At 38.3% G+C, this 17,496-nt stretch overlaps 1 protein-coding gene across 5 annotated transcripts in view; it reads right to left on the bottom strand.

Annotated features, from left to right (window-relative positions):
- Positions 1-17,496, bottom strand: part of dock10 (dedicator of cytokinesis 10) — a 299,700-nt gene that overhangs the window by 17,590 nt on the left and 264,614 nt on the right. For 4 of the 5 annotated variants that reach the window (XM_063045867.1, XM_063045869.1, XM_063045868.1 and 1 more), the window contains 8 exons: positions 15,952-16,134; positions 13,057-13,167; positions 11,654-11,869; positions 10,569-10,626; positions 6,764-6,862; positions 5,132-5,238; positions 3,773-3,895; positions 1,793-1,906 (listed from right to left, as the gene is read on the bottom strand). In XM_063045867.1, the coding sequence (XP_062901937.1) occupies positions 1,793-1,906; positions 3,773-3,895; positions 5,132-5,238; positions 6,764-6,862; positions 10,569-10,626; positions 11,654-11,869; positions 13,057-13,167; positions 15,952-16,134 (1,011 nt within the window). The remainder of the gene's footprint in view (positions 1-1,792; positions 1,907-3,772; positions 3,896-5,131; positions 5,239-6,763; positions 6,863-10,568; positions 10,627-11,653; positions 11,870-13,056; positions 13,168-15,951; positions 16,135-17,496) is intronic. The other variant, XM_063045871.1, reaches the window with a different exon arrangement.

Here is a 17,496-nt window from a genome sequence, read left to right as displayed (position 1 = left end):
AGAATCACCAACCACAGCTTTTTAATATCATCTTAATCTAGTTCAAAAAACTTAGCTGTTAGTCTGATTGTATTAAATAACGAGCACTGATGATCTTTGTAAAGAATAACACACAGTACATATACAAATGAATATAAAAGCGATGGACAGCATATGCTTCAAGTAGATGAGAGTGGATAAATCCTCAGGGCCCGACAAAGTGTTCCCTTGGAACCTCTGGGAGACTAGTGCAGAAATTGCAGAGGTCTGAGCAGAGATATTTAAAATACCCTTAGCCATGGGTGAGGGGTATCTTCTTCACTCAGAGGGTGGTGGGAGTGCAGAATGAGCTGCCAGTGCAAGTAGTGGATATGTGGTTGATTTCTACATTTAAGAGAAATTTGGATGGGTACATGGATAAGAGGAAAATGGAGGGCTATGGCCCAGGTGCAGTTCAATGGGACAAGGCAGATCAATGGTTTAGCACAGACTAGATGGGCTGAAGGACCTGTTTCTGTACTGTATTGTTCAATGACTCTAAACACTGGATGTGTGATATTAACTACGGGTATGTACATTGAGTAGTGGCATCATGTTATGGATGAGCTGGACACTCCTAGCCTTATTAAGTATGATTTTGTTTCAATACTGATTAAAGTATATAATTAAAAGTATAAAAGCTATTAGAAATGGTCAACGCATATATATTTTAATAAAGAAATACAACATTGAAATCTAAGATGAATAGTATTTTCATATCTCAAAATGATGATCATCATAATATTCAACAACATAAATTATTAGCCAATGATAGGTTATTTACAGATGATGTTAAGGGGAAGCTTGATGTCAATGGGTTTTGAAAGAAAGAGCAACAGAGAGGGAAAAAAACTTACCACAGCCTTGAGGAATTTGGAAAAAAAGGGAAAAATAACGTATTAAACAAAATATATACATCGTTGCATAGGCAAACCAAACAAGTATGCAGTACTCTGAGATTTACTGGTGAGAGAAAGGAGTGATGATTTGACAGTATTTTCCATGGTAATATTTTACAAAGTCCAAAAAGCTAGATTGGAAAGTTCGACAAAGAGAGACTTAGAAGCTCTATTGGAGCAAGTTTCATTTAGTTAACTATTCATTTTAATCAATATTCGATATTCAGTTATAGATATTTAATAAAATTAAATTATTATTTACCATAGGATATATGACTATTATTTTCCAATAAATCTCTTTTCAGTGCTGTTACACTTATTACCCTTTTCAGACTCACTTTTACTTCATTATACCAACTTTATGATAGTATTTAAGAAATTCTGCCATAATTCTTAAAATTGTACTCTATAAATGATAATATGAATATCCAAAATGCTCATGGAAAGCAATAATAGGTTCTACAGGATCATAGAGAATCTAATGTGAGATGCTCAACATGATCCAGTACTGCAATATCATATATTGGGAAATGCAATGACTACAGTTTGTCTCAGATCACAACTTCTGTGCCATTTCAGGACAGTTATAGTTATCAGTGGAGAAAATGGCCCATTTAGAGAAAATGCAAATTATGAAGAAATAAATCTCAACTTTTTTGAAATAGCATTAAGTAGGGAATGTTAAGATAAGTTCAACATAGAATCAAAACTTTTACAAAAGTATTTGTGCAAATTTTAGACTTCAGAATGAAGGTAAAATAAAATTGCTGACATGTTGAAATTGCATTTGAAATGAAGCCTGCTACAGAACCAACTGAATGTGAGTGATGTCTTGAACCAGGATCTGGTCTGTCACATGACCAGGTTGCACTCACCTGTCCATAAAAAGCAACTCGGTAGTATCTTCCAAACAACCGTTTTTCTGAATGTGCAACCTCTGTTATTTTAAGATAGGATCGATGGATGTTGTAGTACAATTCTGCCAATCTCTGTAAAGAATGGAATGATTATATGACAATTGTACCTACCTAAAAAGCTACATTGACAGAACAGCACAAACAGTTCACAAAATCATTTGAGTGTTACAACACAGAAGGATTATGATAGGAATTAGGGAAATTCTGATGGATTAGCATTCATTTCGAAAGGACTAGAATATAAAAGCAACGATGTAATGCTGAGGCTTTATAAAGCATTGGTTAGAAAGCACTTGAAAATGCTTTGCTGTATCATCAATGCCTCCTACCCTCCCAGAGATGCCGGGAGAGCTAAGATGAGTAGGAGAGAGGGAGATAAAGCAGAGCAAAACAAAATTAGCAGTGGAAAATGAGGGAAAATGTTTTTCATCAAAATGGCAGCACTTTGTACAATTTACTTTTAAATCTAAGTTAAAGTCAATGTTGAAGTAAATTTATTATCACGGTACATGTATGTCACCATATACTACCTTGAGATTGATTTCCTTTTAGGCATTTATAGGAAAATACAGAAATAGAATAGAATATATGGAAAACCATACAGACACTAAGACTGACAAACAATGTGCAAAAGAAGACAAATTGTCCAAATAAAAATAATAAATAAATAATACTGAGAAAATGAATAGCAGAATCCTTGAAAGTGAAGCTGTAGGTTCTGGAATTAGTTCAGAGAGAAGATTTCCACGCTGGTTCAGGAGCCTGATAGTTGTAGGGTAATAGCTGTTCCTGAACCTGGTGGTTTGGGACCTAAGGCTACTGTACTTCCTTCATAATGGCAGCAGTAAGAAGAGAGCATGGCCTGGATGGCTGGGGTCCTAGATAAAAGATGCTTCTTTCTTGTGACAGCACTCCTTAAAATTGTGCTGAATGGTGGGAAGGGCTTTGCCGGAGATGGACTGAGATGCATCCACCACCTTTTGTAAGCTTTCCCATTCCTGAGCATTAGCATTTCCACACCAGGCTGTGATGCAACCAGTCAATATACTCTACACAATATGAACTGTGCATCTATAGATGTTTGTCAATGACATGCTAAATCTACGTAGAGGGCTGTCATGTCTTCTTAGTGATTCCCCTTACATTCTGGTCCAAGAACAGATCCTCTAATATGATAATACCAAGGAATTTAAAGTTACCAACTCTCTCCACCTCCGATCCCCTAATGAGGACTGGCTCATGTAACTTCAGCTTCTTTCTCCTGTAGTCGATAATCAGCTCTTTAGTTCTGATGCCGAGTGAGATGTTGTTGTGGCATGATTCAACCAGATTTTCAGGTCCCCCCCCCCGACATGCCGATTCGTCACCACCTTAGATTTGGCCAACAACAGTGGTGTTGTCAGCAAACTTGAGTTGCCATTGGAGCTACACTTAATCCTGCAATCATAGGTGTAAAGTGAGCAGAGAGGTGGCAAACCCACAGCCTTGTGGTGCACCTGTGCTGATGGTGATTCTAGAGGAGATGGTGTTGCCAATCTATACTGACTGGGGTCTGCAAGTGAGGAAATCGAGGATCCAGATACACAGAGATATTGAGGCCTCGGTCTTGGAGCGCAGTGATTAGTAAAGAGGATGATAGTACTTCAGTTTCCCCAGAAGGGTTTATTCAGATGTAACATGACATTTCGTCAACTCTATCTATCTTACAGTTTAACATGGCAAGGAATATTTTAGTCTAAATTGTTCAATAACAGAACTTCCTCAGGCAAGAATCATCAATAACTTGAAATTTTACTTATCTTACGTTTTGCAACATAGTAGCTCTTTTCATATTAAAATAATACTGATAAACATTGCTCATCAAAAATATGATTTTGAAATGCCTTAGTTAAAAACCACCTTGTTTTCAAGTGCAGATTAACCAAGTCTGTACAATACCTTGAAGTCTCTTTTTTTCTCATAAACCAGGATAACAGGTTTGTAGACATCCGCAATGAGTTCATGCCGTTCAGATTTCCACAGGTAATCAACACATGCTTCCAGCTGCTCCACAAGAGTATCCTATTAACAAATAAAACAGTCATAATCTCTTGAAAACCAAACCAGGATGTGCAGCTCCTCTACCCCTTTCCATCCTACACCAGCGGTCTCAGGGCTCTTCACTTCTTTCTGGAATATAATCTAACCAATTTCCTTCCATCAACACATTAATTCTTCTGGCTTAACTCGCCTTCACATTGAACAACTTCTTCAGTTCTATAGATCCAAGATATGCATTAGGCAGAACAGTCCCTTTTCTCAGGGACCCTCCTTCAGGTAGACCGTATACACTATTGGTGATAAAGATTAGCTTTATTCCCATATGTACAGCAAAGTGCATAGTGAAATGCATTATTTGTGTCAATGCCACAGTCGAATGTGAACTAGAGGCGGCCTGCAAGTGTCACCATACTTGCAGCAGCAAAACAGCATGCACACAACTTACTAACCCCAACTCACTCCGTCCTTGGATATGGGGGGAAACCAGAGCATCTGGAGGAAATCCATGCAGTCAAGGGGAGAATATACAAATATACGGGTAATGACTGACAGGAGTAGAACTCCGATTACTGATTGTTGGCACTGTAATAACACTGCTCTACCACTACACTACCATTTTGTTTCTGCACACTTAAAAAACTTGGAAATGCCATGGCATTTATTGCCATTTTACAGCCTGTTCACAATTTCACACACTCTATCCTTCATTCCTCCCTTTCCTTTCCCTGTCTCAGGGGACAGCCTAATGACAGAAAATCTATTACATGACTACAGACTGTCACAGCTATCTCAGACTATACTCATATACAGCTGAGATAGCTGAGGCAGGCTGTAGACTTGTAATTTTTCTAACTGATGTTTGTCACTGGGCTATCCTCCAAAATGGAGATAGAGAGATGGCAAGATCTGATTCTCCAATATTCATAAATTCAACTTTACACTAATCAGCTTCCACATAAAGTAAAATGCATTTTGCTCTCTCAACTAAGTGGTGACAGTCATGAATGTTGATGCCAACCAATGTATCATCAAATCATGGGAGAACAATCCTAATGCCTAAAAGCGGCAATGATTTCTAATTTTGCTTCTATTTATTGCAGTGATGACAACACCATATGCATTAGTCCAATTTGACTTTGCACATCAAAAATGGATGGAAACTTTTCAGTTTCCACTCATAGTATCTGACATTTTGGAATGGGAAGTAAAAATTCTGCAACATTATCAATCCAAGCAATTTGTGTTGATGTTACCAACCTCACTATATGGGGTGTCCTGCATTCCACAGTCTTCCTTCATTGCTCCCTCTTCTTTTACATTGGGGGTAATTGTTTGAAAGGCTGACCACCCCATTGAAAACAAACCTAAGACAAAAGATACTGGCAAATTCATTCATATATTTACATTAAACAAAATACTGGAAACAAGCACATTTTAGCAAGTGTAATTGAAGACAATTACAGAAAAATTATTAGAAGTTTTACAGTATAATTGTACTAACTTCACAAGAAACACAGCTTATAGTTAATACCTAGTCATTTTATTTACATTAACCATTGAATTACAGTTATGGCTCAAAAGATTTCAAACGTTTCTCGTATATTCCAGAATCAGTGCATTCATAACAGCAGCACGTGACAGGGCAGTGATTCTTCAGTATAAGAGGCTGCAAAAGAATTACAATTTGATACATTGACTTTCACTACAGTCAACAATGACGTGACCAATAACTGTGGCAGAAAAGATAACTTCCTTCATTATTTAATGAATTGCAAACCCCCTTTAGGTATGCTTTTTCAAAAGATACCATATCTTAAGATTTCCTGCTTTTGGTCTGGCTTACGTTATTTATTTATTTAAAGATACAGCACAGAACAGGCCGTTCTGGCCCAACGAGGCGCATTACCCAGCAACCCATCTATTTAATGCTGGCCTAATCACAGGACACTTTACAGTGACCAATTAACCTATTAACAGGTAGATCACTGGAGTATGGGAGGAAACCAGAGCACCCAGAGGAAACCCGTGCTTCATGGGGAGGACATACAAAACCCTTGCAGAGGACGCCAGAATTGAACTCTGAACTCTGATGCCTCAAGCTGTAATAGCGTTGCGCTAATCACGAAACTACCACAGTGCCCCAGATAACCTCTGAAATATTATCTCTGTATAGACTACTGACATATTGTTTGCCAGGCATCTTAAGTGCTTTAAGTACAAATGAAGAGTAGTAATTTAGAAAAGCACAACAGCCAATGCACACACAGCAAGCTCTAACACAGTGAATTGATTATGATCGTATGATCCGTTTTACTACAAGAGATTACCATTGACCAGGGATCATGGGATATTTACCCTACTCTTCCTCAAAATAAAGTATGAGATCGTTATGTCCATGAGAAAATAGATCAGAATCAGGTTTAATATCACTGGCATATGTGTTGTGAAATTTGTTAATGGGGTTTTGATATGCCTTATTGAATGATTATATGTCCAATGGCACTGCACTTTAGTGGTAGACTTCGGTGCTCAAAATTCTAGATTGACTCTTCAATCCCAAACTAAGTGCGCTATCAATTAGTTAAGATACAATTGATGTTTGCTATTTTGGGCAGTTGACAACATCTGTCTGCTTCTTACAAGTGCGAACAAAGAAGAAAATAAACTAGAAAGATGATTGACGGAGGCAAACTGAAGTTTTTAAAAATCTGTTAATGAAGCACAAATAACAAAAATGCAAACTAGACAAAGGTTTGGTGCACACATGTTAAAATTGTAATACTTAAAGAGATTATGAAGCAATATACAAAGACAGACAAATGCTAGTATTAATGAAACATCCATAGATTTGCTCTTGCATTCAACACAAAGTGTTGTTAGATCACTCACTTCTTCCTTGGTGTGATATTAGTAATTGGTTACTGTCAGGGTTATCTGATTCCTCAGACAAGGTTGTTGATAAACGGGTCCATTCTGTTTTCCAATAACCTACAGCAAGGCATCATTATCATATGACTATTGTTTACAAAACACACACACACACTCTCTCTCAAGGATGCAAATACATTATATTAATTCATGTCAAAGAATTCAAGTTCATGCATGCATAGAAAATTTTTTTAAAAATCAGACCAAAATCTCCCAGATTTGGTCCCCTCTGATCATGACAATTACCAAACATCACCTGTTGTGGGCAGCTGTCCAAAGGAGCAGCGTCTATTGAGAATGAGGCCTCGAGTCTGCTTCAGCACCTTTCTGAATCATTGATAGGTGACAGTGACTGACATTCATTCATTTGCTGGCTCAGCAAATCATGGAGATCAGGCTGTGCACTCTCACTTCAAAGGGCTTTTCATTTCCATTAAGGTAAATCTCAGGTTCAGTTTTCTATCTTGGCAGCTTGATTTTACTCATTCTCTGGTCATTTCATCTGCAGTTACAATTTGAATCAGATTGGAGTTCAGAAAGGTGCTATATGTTTTATAATGGCTGCCTTTAAAACAATTTTAGCTGATGTGGCTTGATCTGCACTGGAAGATGAAGAGGAGGGGTAGCCACAGCCATGAAGGAGTTAGAGTATGGAATATAGTGAAAGAAGGAAAAACCCCTCAACACTACACTGCACTACACTACAAAGCCACATTGGACTACTGCTGTCTCAAAAACAATAAAACAACAAATTTCATCCTATTTAAGTCACTATTACCAAATCTGATTCTGAACTACATTGATGACATTATATGTGGCAGAGGGTCTGTGTGTCCAGCTGAATCATGGTGGAAATGAGTGAACTATAATCAGCAGTTGTAGCACCAGCTGAAACAATACGTAGGCACAACATTGCCTTGTTTGTGAAGATCAATGCACTGTCTTGCTTTATGCCTCTGGGCTTCTTCAACACGAGAAAAGGGACATAAATTGAATGGAACAGTTTTGTGTGAACAACTCCATCAGGCTAAAAGCTCAGGCTCTTTCCTAGGTGTTATTTCAGCACTTCCCCATGGAAAAGGGGCTGTTAAAGCAGAGAGCTCACATATTTGATTTTCCACAGGTTTAGTTGATCATAAACCAAAATGCCAAAGGGACAGCATCCATTTTATGAATGGGCAAATTGAGTAAGGGCACTGATAAAAGAATGCCCAGTTTCCTTGACTCTGGACATAACTCCTTCATTCATCCCCCAACAGCCCTCAATTCCTCAAATCCTGTAATGTTGGGTGCAGGCTTACACTAAACATTGCTTTGCTCATGAACTGTATCGGAAATCGAGGCACAGATGATAAAGGAAACTTCAGCTGGAATCACACTGTTAATAGAAGTCAGATGGAGACTTTAAAACAAGAGTTGCATTGTTTGAACATCTGTAAAATTGTTCTGTAATACTGCACAAGATGAACTTAGGGATTTGTCCTCATAGAATATACCAGGGTATGAGAGCAAACCCTGAAATTATCTGAGGAGGAAAATTGGAGGAAGACTAACAGAGAAACTATGTCCTGTTTATCAAGAAGAAAATAAAAGCCTAGCAAGTGTCTTAACTCTAAGTTAGAAAATAGCTGATGACTTTCTTCTTCCTTTATACAACATTTCTCATGTAATCTATTCATGCTGTTGCCCTCTAATTGTTCACTGTCATTGATCTTGCAACTGTGTCAGTAATTCTGCATTTGGAAATTGTTTGTATTGAACACAGAACCTTAATCAACACACATATAAGTTGCTGGTGAACGCAGCAGGCCAGGCAACATCTCTAGGAAGAGGTACAGTCGATGTTTCAGGCTGAGACCCTTCGTCAGGACTAACTGAAGGAAGAGCTAGTAAGAGATTTAAAAGTGGGAGGGGGAGGGAGAGATCCAAAATGATAGGAGAAGACAGGAGGGGGAGAGATGGAGCCAAGAGCTGGACAGTTGATTGGCAAAAGGGATATGAGAGGATCATGGAACGGGAGGCCCAGGGAGAAGGAAAAGGGGGAGGGGGGAAAAAAACTAGAGGATGGGCAAGGGGTATAGTGAGAGAGACAGAGGGAGAAAAAGGAGAGAGAGAAAAAGAATGTGTGTATATAAATAAATAATGGATGGGGTATGAGGGGGAGGTGGGGCATTAGCGGAAGTTTGAGAAGTCAATGTTCATGCCATCAGGTTGGAGTCTACCCAGACGGAATATAAGGTGTTGTTCCTCCAACCTGAGTGTGGCTTCATCTTTACAGTAGAGGAGGCTGTGGATAGACATGTCAGAATGGGAATGGGACGTGGAATTAAACTGTGTGGCCACTCTGTCCGCCAGAGAAAGCAGGATCTCCCAGCGGCCACACATTTTAATTCCACGTCCCATTCCCATTCTGATATGTCTATCCACAGCCTCCTCTACTGTAAAGATGAAGCCACACTTAGATTGGAGGAACAACACCTTACATTCCGTCTGGGTAGACTCCAACCTGATGGCATGAACATTGACTTCTCAAACTTCCGCTAATGCCCCACCTCCCCCTCATACCCCATCTGTTATTTATTTATATACACACATTCTTTTTCTCTCTCTCTTTTTTCTCCCTCTGTCCCTCTCACTATACCCCTTACCAATCCTCTTGGCTTCCCCCCTCCCCCTGTCCTTCTCCCTGGGCCTCTTGTCCCATGATCCTGTCATATCCCTTTTGCCAGTCAACTGTCCAGCTCTTGGCTTCATCCCTCCCCCTCCGGTCTTCTCCTATCATTTCAGATCTCCCCCACCTCCTCCCACTTTCAAATCTCTTACTAGCTCTTCTTTCAGTTAGTCCTGACGAAAGGTCTCAGCCCGAAACGTCGACTGTACATCTTCCTAGAGATGCTGCCTGGCCTGCTGCGTTCACCAGCAACTTTGATGTGTGTTGCTTGAAATTCCAGCATCTGCAGATTTCCTCGTGTTTATAGAATCTTAATCCCAAGTTTTGTCTCTTCTGATATTTCTGCAAGGTCTGAAGGAAATGGAAGCCCAAGGACATCTGTAGGAGATGAACAAACCATTGTCTATAGGCTGAACCTGCAATGTCTGTACCACTGCAGCAGTACTAGATTGTTACCTCATCTCAGTGGCTAAAACTAAACCAATGCTTGCAAAGCAAGCTCAGTTAATGCTTCATATTCTGCAGGGGATTTCTATAAAATTAACTTTTACACCTTGAACTTTCTGAGGAAATAAAAATCCGATATTAGTTATGTTACATTACCTGAACTTTTTATTGTTGGGCATGAATTAGTTATTTTACTTTTTAAATATTTTCCCACTTATTATCAAAATATGGTCACCTCTTCCACCTTTCCCAGAGGAGCTCGTTCTTACTCATTACCATTGGAATAGTGGCTCATGTGACACACTAATGAATATATCTGCCCTGCCTTATCTCTGGGAACAGCTTTTCTTCCACTCAACCAATCCATCCACTATCTGTACTTAACTTCATATCCCTTGATTCTCTTTGTATCCAAAAATGTTTCAAACACCGTCTTGAATATATTCAATAGCTGAATATAAATTGCCCTCTGGATGAAGAATTCCAAGTATGCACAACAATCAGAGAGAAGAAATTTTTCTTCATTTTGATATTAAATAGCTTACATTTATAAACAGTTGTGATATTATTTTATGGTGTATTGGCAATTTGAATTATTACAGTCATTGATTGACAAGTTCAAGATTTACTTTTGATGTATTCACCTACCTCTTCTTTTCAGATACTCTGATATAAGAGCAGCGATATGAATGTAACACATTGCAGCCTGTAATGTCAAAAAATATATATCAGAACGGCAAACCTGACGGAAAAACACTTCAAAGTAGTATATTTACTATTGCAAACATAGTGTTGGTCAGCCAGCCAAGTCTTCCTCCTGGGTTTGGAAGGAGCTAACAGGAGCCAAGCTGCAGCTATCTCGATAATCCCATCCTACACAGTCCTGCTTGCAGGACATAACCAACGGTTAAATTATGGAATGAACATTTGCTGGGACATCTTTCAGTTGAATCCGGACCATCCATGCATTTTCAAATACTAATATGGAACAAACATCACTGCATGAAAACTGATACCTGCATAGATAGAAGTTATGCTGCTATGGTTGTGGGTTCTGCTTTCTGATTTTTCACAGGTGGATATAAGCAACAGGAACTAATCTAATAAATATTTTAATTTATGCCTCAATATATTTTACAGAATTCTTTAATGCAATTATTTTGTGATTGATGGAGCACTTGTTGGTTATATTGTAGCTCCATGTATTTCTACATAATTCTTTTTCTATTTAGAACAACAGCTATTATCAGTATGATTATTCCTTTGATCATTAATATTTTTCTCATCATAAGTGCTTTCTGCGGCAGAATTCTTTAAGCTGTACAAAGTTAAATTAATTTGTTACTGCAAGTATTTTAAATTTTTAAATGAGCCTGAAGATGTAAATATTCACAATGATTTAGGAAATTCAATCACATTTTTTTAGGCTAGAGTGCACCAAATACTGTAAATCAAATTCAATTTCCAAAAAGAAGATGCTTCCAATACTGCTTTGCTCAGAATGCTTCTGGCGTAGTTATTAACCAAGTTTGAATCTAACCTTGATCTCCAAAAGGAAAAAACTAGTCGAATAGGGCAGCAAAAAAATTAATGCACATTTTTGGTTTACATGTGTGCATTCTTTCATTACCCTTCTTCACCAGAATCTTGAATAAGAGAATATAATGTGGTAAGTTAAATTTTCAGTAGAAAGATGAAAAAATGCCTCCAAAAATAAAAACTGTGTCAATCACCTCAGATACATCTCCATTTCGGATATGAATCTTTGCCATGCTCTCAAGCCAAGTCATTCGCAGCTCAGGAGTGCTGGCATACGAGTTTGCTAAGCTGTATTGGAGGTCAATCAGCATTTCTGGATCCTTCTCATGCTCTTTCATCTGTGCTGTGGCCATTAACACTGTTCTTATTCGCTTCGTCAAATCTTTCACTTCCACAGGAAACAACGTGTTCTACAGGATTTGAAGCAAAGGAAAAGTAACTTAAACTTGTATTTAACCATGAGTGACTTATATGGAACAGGCTAAATGACACCTCATATTGTATATAGAACTGATCAAATGCTAATGTATCGCATCATTCACAATGTTCAAACATTTGTTCTGACATCTTCAGATTATGTAGGCCTAAGAAACTTGGAGGAAAAGAGTTAAATATACTATAAATGACCCTAAATTTCCTGCCTCTGACTTACTTTATACTTTATTGTCGCCAAACAATTGATACTAGAATGTACAATCATCACAGCAATATTTGATTCTGCGCTTCCCGCTCCCTGGATTACAAATCAATGTTGCCCAATCCAAGATAACTGCTTATCTGTTAAAGTACAAATTTAACATCAATGTTCCCAATTGGCCATTGTAAACTTGTACTTGCAAACGTCTCCTGTCACCAGTGTTGATGTCCTCCATCGATTTTGAGGCTTACTATCAGTACACGTGGAGAGAGAACAGCACAAAAAACTCTGCATACAAAATAACGGTAAGAGTGAAAACTGACTGAGCCACAGTCATCATCTTGTGTGGCTGTCTAAAATGTTAAATGCTTGCATAACTAAATCTCTAGCATCTAAAAGCACTCAAAAATTAAACTGAATGTTAAAAATGAGCAAAAAGACAAGAATACATTTTTAAACAATGTAAGTGTTAAGTAAACATAATGCGCTTGTTTCTTCATGACCATTTCACTCCATTGAAACAGATGTAGTCGCTGTTCCTGCACATATCTTAGCTGGTGCAAATTCAGCAGGCAGATTCCCCAGCATCAGGTGCTGGAGAACCACCACACATTTGTAGTCAGCCACTGGGCTCCATGAGGCCAGCAAGTTCAGGCCTTCCACTTATGGGTGGGAATTCCAAACCTGATGCCACTTACATGGAGAATTGTTGACTATTGTGTGTGGAGATAAACACCAGTGATTTGGTAATAAGGCCTATGGTAATTTAATTCCAAAGCCTGTTAAGTTTATAATAATATTTCATCTATGTTTACGGAGTGCAAAGATGTTACATGAAATAGTAAGAATGCCTTCTACCTATTATTGTCCCTGATTTTGGTTCCACATACCTGGACAGAATAAACATTAAAAGTCACGTTTACAATAGAGCTTAAAATAACTTCACCAACACATCCTTACTTTCATCGGCTTATCTCCATTTGCAAAATTGTTAATTATTGCTAGTGAATGCTGGAATCGAGTGCCTCCCATTCCCACGTCTGCTATCAGTTGACTAACGGCTTTGATAAGCTGCAAAGGAGATAAGATGTATTAATTAAACATGGATATATATTTCAATATAAAACAGTGATTATGATATGTTAATTATTTTAATAATTAAACCATTAAAATCTTGATATCTTTTTAAATATCCTGAACATTGGGCTGCATTCCAACTCAACCTTATGGATTTAGTAACTGTTTAAAAGCAGAAATAAAAGAATAACAGCTGATTAGATGGGCTCTCAGCAGTAATGTACATTTTTACAAAACATGTAGACGTAATTTGTTTTTATTTGTTTTAGTAAATAATCATGAATATGATTTTTCATTACCAAATGTCAGTGTAATGAATTTAAGTAATGTAATACTGAATTGGTGACATAACTAAAACTGTTTCAATTAAAAGACATTATGGAAAAAGTTTTATGCAGGCAAAATGTGAATGACATGCTAATGATGACCAGGCAATGGCTTGGGATGAGAGGATCCAATTGGCAAAGTGAATCCCAGACTGGCTTAACAATAGGAGGCAAAGGGTGAAGGTCAAGGGTTGACTTTGTGATTGGAAGTGTATGTCCAATGATGTACTACTAGGGTCAGTGATGGAATCCTTATTGTTTTATGTTATATACAGTACATTAATGACTTTGATGTGGATTACTTGTTATCATTAGTAAGTCTGCAGATGACATGAAAATTGGTGTTATTAATAATGAGTGATGTTTTAAGCTATAGCATGACATTGATCATCTGGTAACTTGGGCAGAGCAATGACAGATGGACGTTAAAACCAATAAGTGTGCAGGGATGCATTTTGAGAGGTCCATCAAAGAAAACAGATACCATAGGTGGTAGGGCTCTAAGGAGTTCTGAGGAACCAAAGATACTCTGGTCCATAAATTCCCATATCCCTAAAGATGGTAGAACTGGTAGGGGGTGAAGAAGGCATATGGAATGCTTGACCTCATTAACTGGGCCATAGAGTCTAAGTATAGTGATCATGGTACAGCTTTATCAAACCTTGGTCATACTACAGCTGGAATATTGTGTGCAGTCCTGATTGCCACACCATGGTGAGGAGAGTGTGCAATGTTGACTGGATGGAATGCTTCTGATTTAAGAAGAAGATACAAGATATGAGTTTGAATTACTTGGAGTGGAGGAGGCTGAGGGGGTTCTGATAGAGGTATATAAAGTAATGAGAAGTAACAGGAGGTTGGAATAGTAAAGATCTTTCTCCATAATAAAGAGGCCTAAAAATTAGAGAGCATAGGTTTAAAATAAGGGATCATAAGGTGGTGGAAATCTGAAGCACATCTGAAGCACGTTGCCTGAGAAGTTGGTGGAGGCAGGTACTGTCACAATATTTAATCAGCACCTGGATGAGCACCTGAATTACCAGTCCACAGAAGGCAGCCACTCAAGGTCTCGTACATCCATTTGATCGGTGTAGATCGATACACAGTGAGCAGTGTAAGGGCCAAAAGATCTGCTTCTGTGGTTGATGATAATATGAACAGACCTATTTACTAACTTAGGCTAAAAATATTTTAAGGTACATTTTAGTGGTTGTTCTGAGTATTTCAGTGCATACAAATTTATTGGAAAAATCAAAACCTGTGTTTTTGTTGTAATTATAGTATTGACAGGTTTCTATCTTCAAGCTCAAGAAATATTGGTCAAGTCAAAATAAAAAAAGAAAAATAATACTCAAAAATTAATCAAATCAAGAAATATCAAGGAACATTTCCTTGGTGGAATAATGTAAAAGAACTTTAGTGATTCACCTGCCCGACATCAAGAGACATTGGTGAAATAATTCCTCTTTGCCAAATGCAACATCTACCCAATAATGAGCACTAAGCCTAATTTGCATCAGGCCAAGAAAGCAAGAGGTTCCAGCTGGATCAAATTTCAGGCATTTCCTGGTTGTGGTGGTGAGTGATTAAAAGAGTGAAAAGCAATGATCACAGGCTGAGTGGAGAGGTAGGTGTAGTTAATATAGAGAGGAATAGAAATGTCTTTATCAATCACAAGCGCAGGATCCTTCCACAGTGTTAGCCACTTTCTCACCTGTTTAATGCCTGAAAAAGGCTAAGCTGAATAACATAATAATTAATATTTACACAGCAGAGTGGGTCTAAAATGTTGTTCCTTTTTGATAACAGTTATAACAATGTTGCATGTTTCACTATGTAGAAACACACAGTTGTGCTTTATGTTAACAATGTTAATCATCTGCTTTCATTCCAAGTTCCAAATATAATATAATTAGGTTCCAGAAATTATACATTAACTTTGTTTGATGCACAATTTGCTGTTGATAAGAACTGTTAGTAATAACTGTTTTTCAGTACCCCTCATACAAACTCTTCTCCCTCCTGCCATCTGGCAAAAGGCACCGAAGCATTCGGGCTTTCACAAACAAACGATGTAACAGTTTCTTCCCCCAAGCCATCAGACTCCTCTATACCCAGAGCCTGGATGGACACCAATTTACTGCCCTCTACTGTGCCTATTGTCTTGTTTATTATCTACTGTAATGCCTGCACTGTTTTGTGCACTTTACGCAGTCCTGGGTATGTCTGTAGTCTAGTGTAGTTTTTTGCGTTGTTTTACGTAGTTCAGTGTAGTTTTTGTGTTGTTTCATGTAGCACCATGGTCCTGAAAAACGTTGTCTCATTTTTACTGTGTACTGTATCAGCAGTTACAGTCGAAATTACAATAAAAAGTGACTTGACTTGACTTAATTCATGCAGAAGTCTAAAAGATTTCTACTTCATTTTGTAAAATAATAGCAAAAACACTAACCTGAAGGTGTGATCTGACGATTGATTTTCCTTTTGTGAATTCAAAATTTTTCCTCATAAAAAGATAAAGCAAGGCACAAGCCTCATTTTGGGTTGAACTTGATCTGTGGTTACAACACTTTAAGATTTCATAGCAGAGTGTGCCGCAAAGTTCTGCTCGCCCTTGGAAAAAGGCTGAAGGGAACTGATGAGAAGCATAAGAAACGAAGCCATTTAGTACTCCAACATTCCATAATATCACCTATCTTCAACATACACAGCTGGCAATATAACCCATTTCAACTATATTTTAGGAACCAAAACCAATGTGAAGTTCTATGACGTTTGAATTGTCCTTGCGAAAACAATTGATTCACGAAAGAGCTAATTGATCATCTACTGGAGAATCAGCCTTGAAATGAAAGAGCCGGGGCCCAAAATTGTAAGTTTCAATGAGGGTAGATGGAAGAAATACATTTCTTTTTCTAGCTGCTGAGTCAGAAACAAAGGGGCAATTTTCAGGTTAAAAGTTTAACTACTTTGAATTGAGAAAATAAATTCCATTGTATACTGCATTGTAACACTCAACTTTAGAGGACTGCAGTCACTGAATGAATTAAAAGTTGAATATGATTGAGTTTTGGATATTCAGGGAATCAGAAGCTTTTGACAAAAATGGGCAAGAGAGAGGACTTAAGATAAAGAATCAGCCATGTCCTTATGGTAGCAGCATCCTGTGAATCCGCCTGCCTTTAAGAGTTCCTTTTTATAGCTTTAGTCATTTCAGTATTCCTTGTGTTTTGACCATATACCAGGATCCATCCTTAAGTCTCCGTGTGAAGAAGAACAAAGACATGATTATGGACTTCAGAATAGTGCAGGCTGACCACTCCTCACCACACATACACACCTCCAGGTGAGATCGTGCACAAAATGGACCATCTCACTTGGTTCCTTAACATCAGCACTTTCGTCAAGGTAAGCACAGCAGCATCTCCACTTCCTGAGGAGATTAAGGGAAGTGAGGACCCTCTCCACCCCAATTTTAACCATTTTTTTTACAAGAACGTTATTAAAAGTGCCCTGACCACCTGCCTCACTGTCTGGTGCAGGAACCGCATGGCATCTGACCGCAAGTCCCTGCTGCTGAGAGGATCACTGGGTCTCTCTTCCACCCATTAGAGATACTTATCAGGAGCGCTGTGTGAACAAGCTCCTTGGGTCCTTAACATTGTCAATGATCCCTCCCATCAATCCAACAATCTCTTTGCCCTCTACCATCAGGCAAGAGGTACTGCAGAATCAGGACAAGAACTGTTAGGATGGAAGCAACACACACAAAATGGCAGAGGAATTCAGCAGGCCAGGCAGCATTGATGGAAAAGACCCCCTGATGAAGGGTCTCGGCCCAAAACGTCAACTTTTTACTCTTTTGCATAAATGCTGCCTGGCTTGAAGTTCATCCAGCATTTTGTGTGTGTTTCTTGGATTTCCAGCATCTGCAGACTTTCTCTTGCTAGGATCGGAAAAAGCTTCTTCCCCCAGGATGTGAGACTACTGAACTCCC

Source organism: Mobula hypostoma, chromosome 4, assembly GCF_963921235.1.
Source record: "Mobula hypostoma chromosome 4, sMobHyp1.1, whole genome shotgun sequence".
Taxonomy (NCBI): Eukaryota; Metazoa; Chordata; class Chondrichthyes; order Myliobatiformes; family Myliobatidae; genus Mobula; species Mobula hypostoma.
Note: the sequence above shows the minus strand (reverse complement) of the source record. Positions and strands in the feature narration are given on the sequence as shown.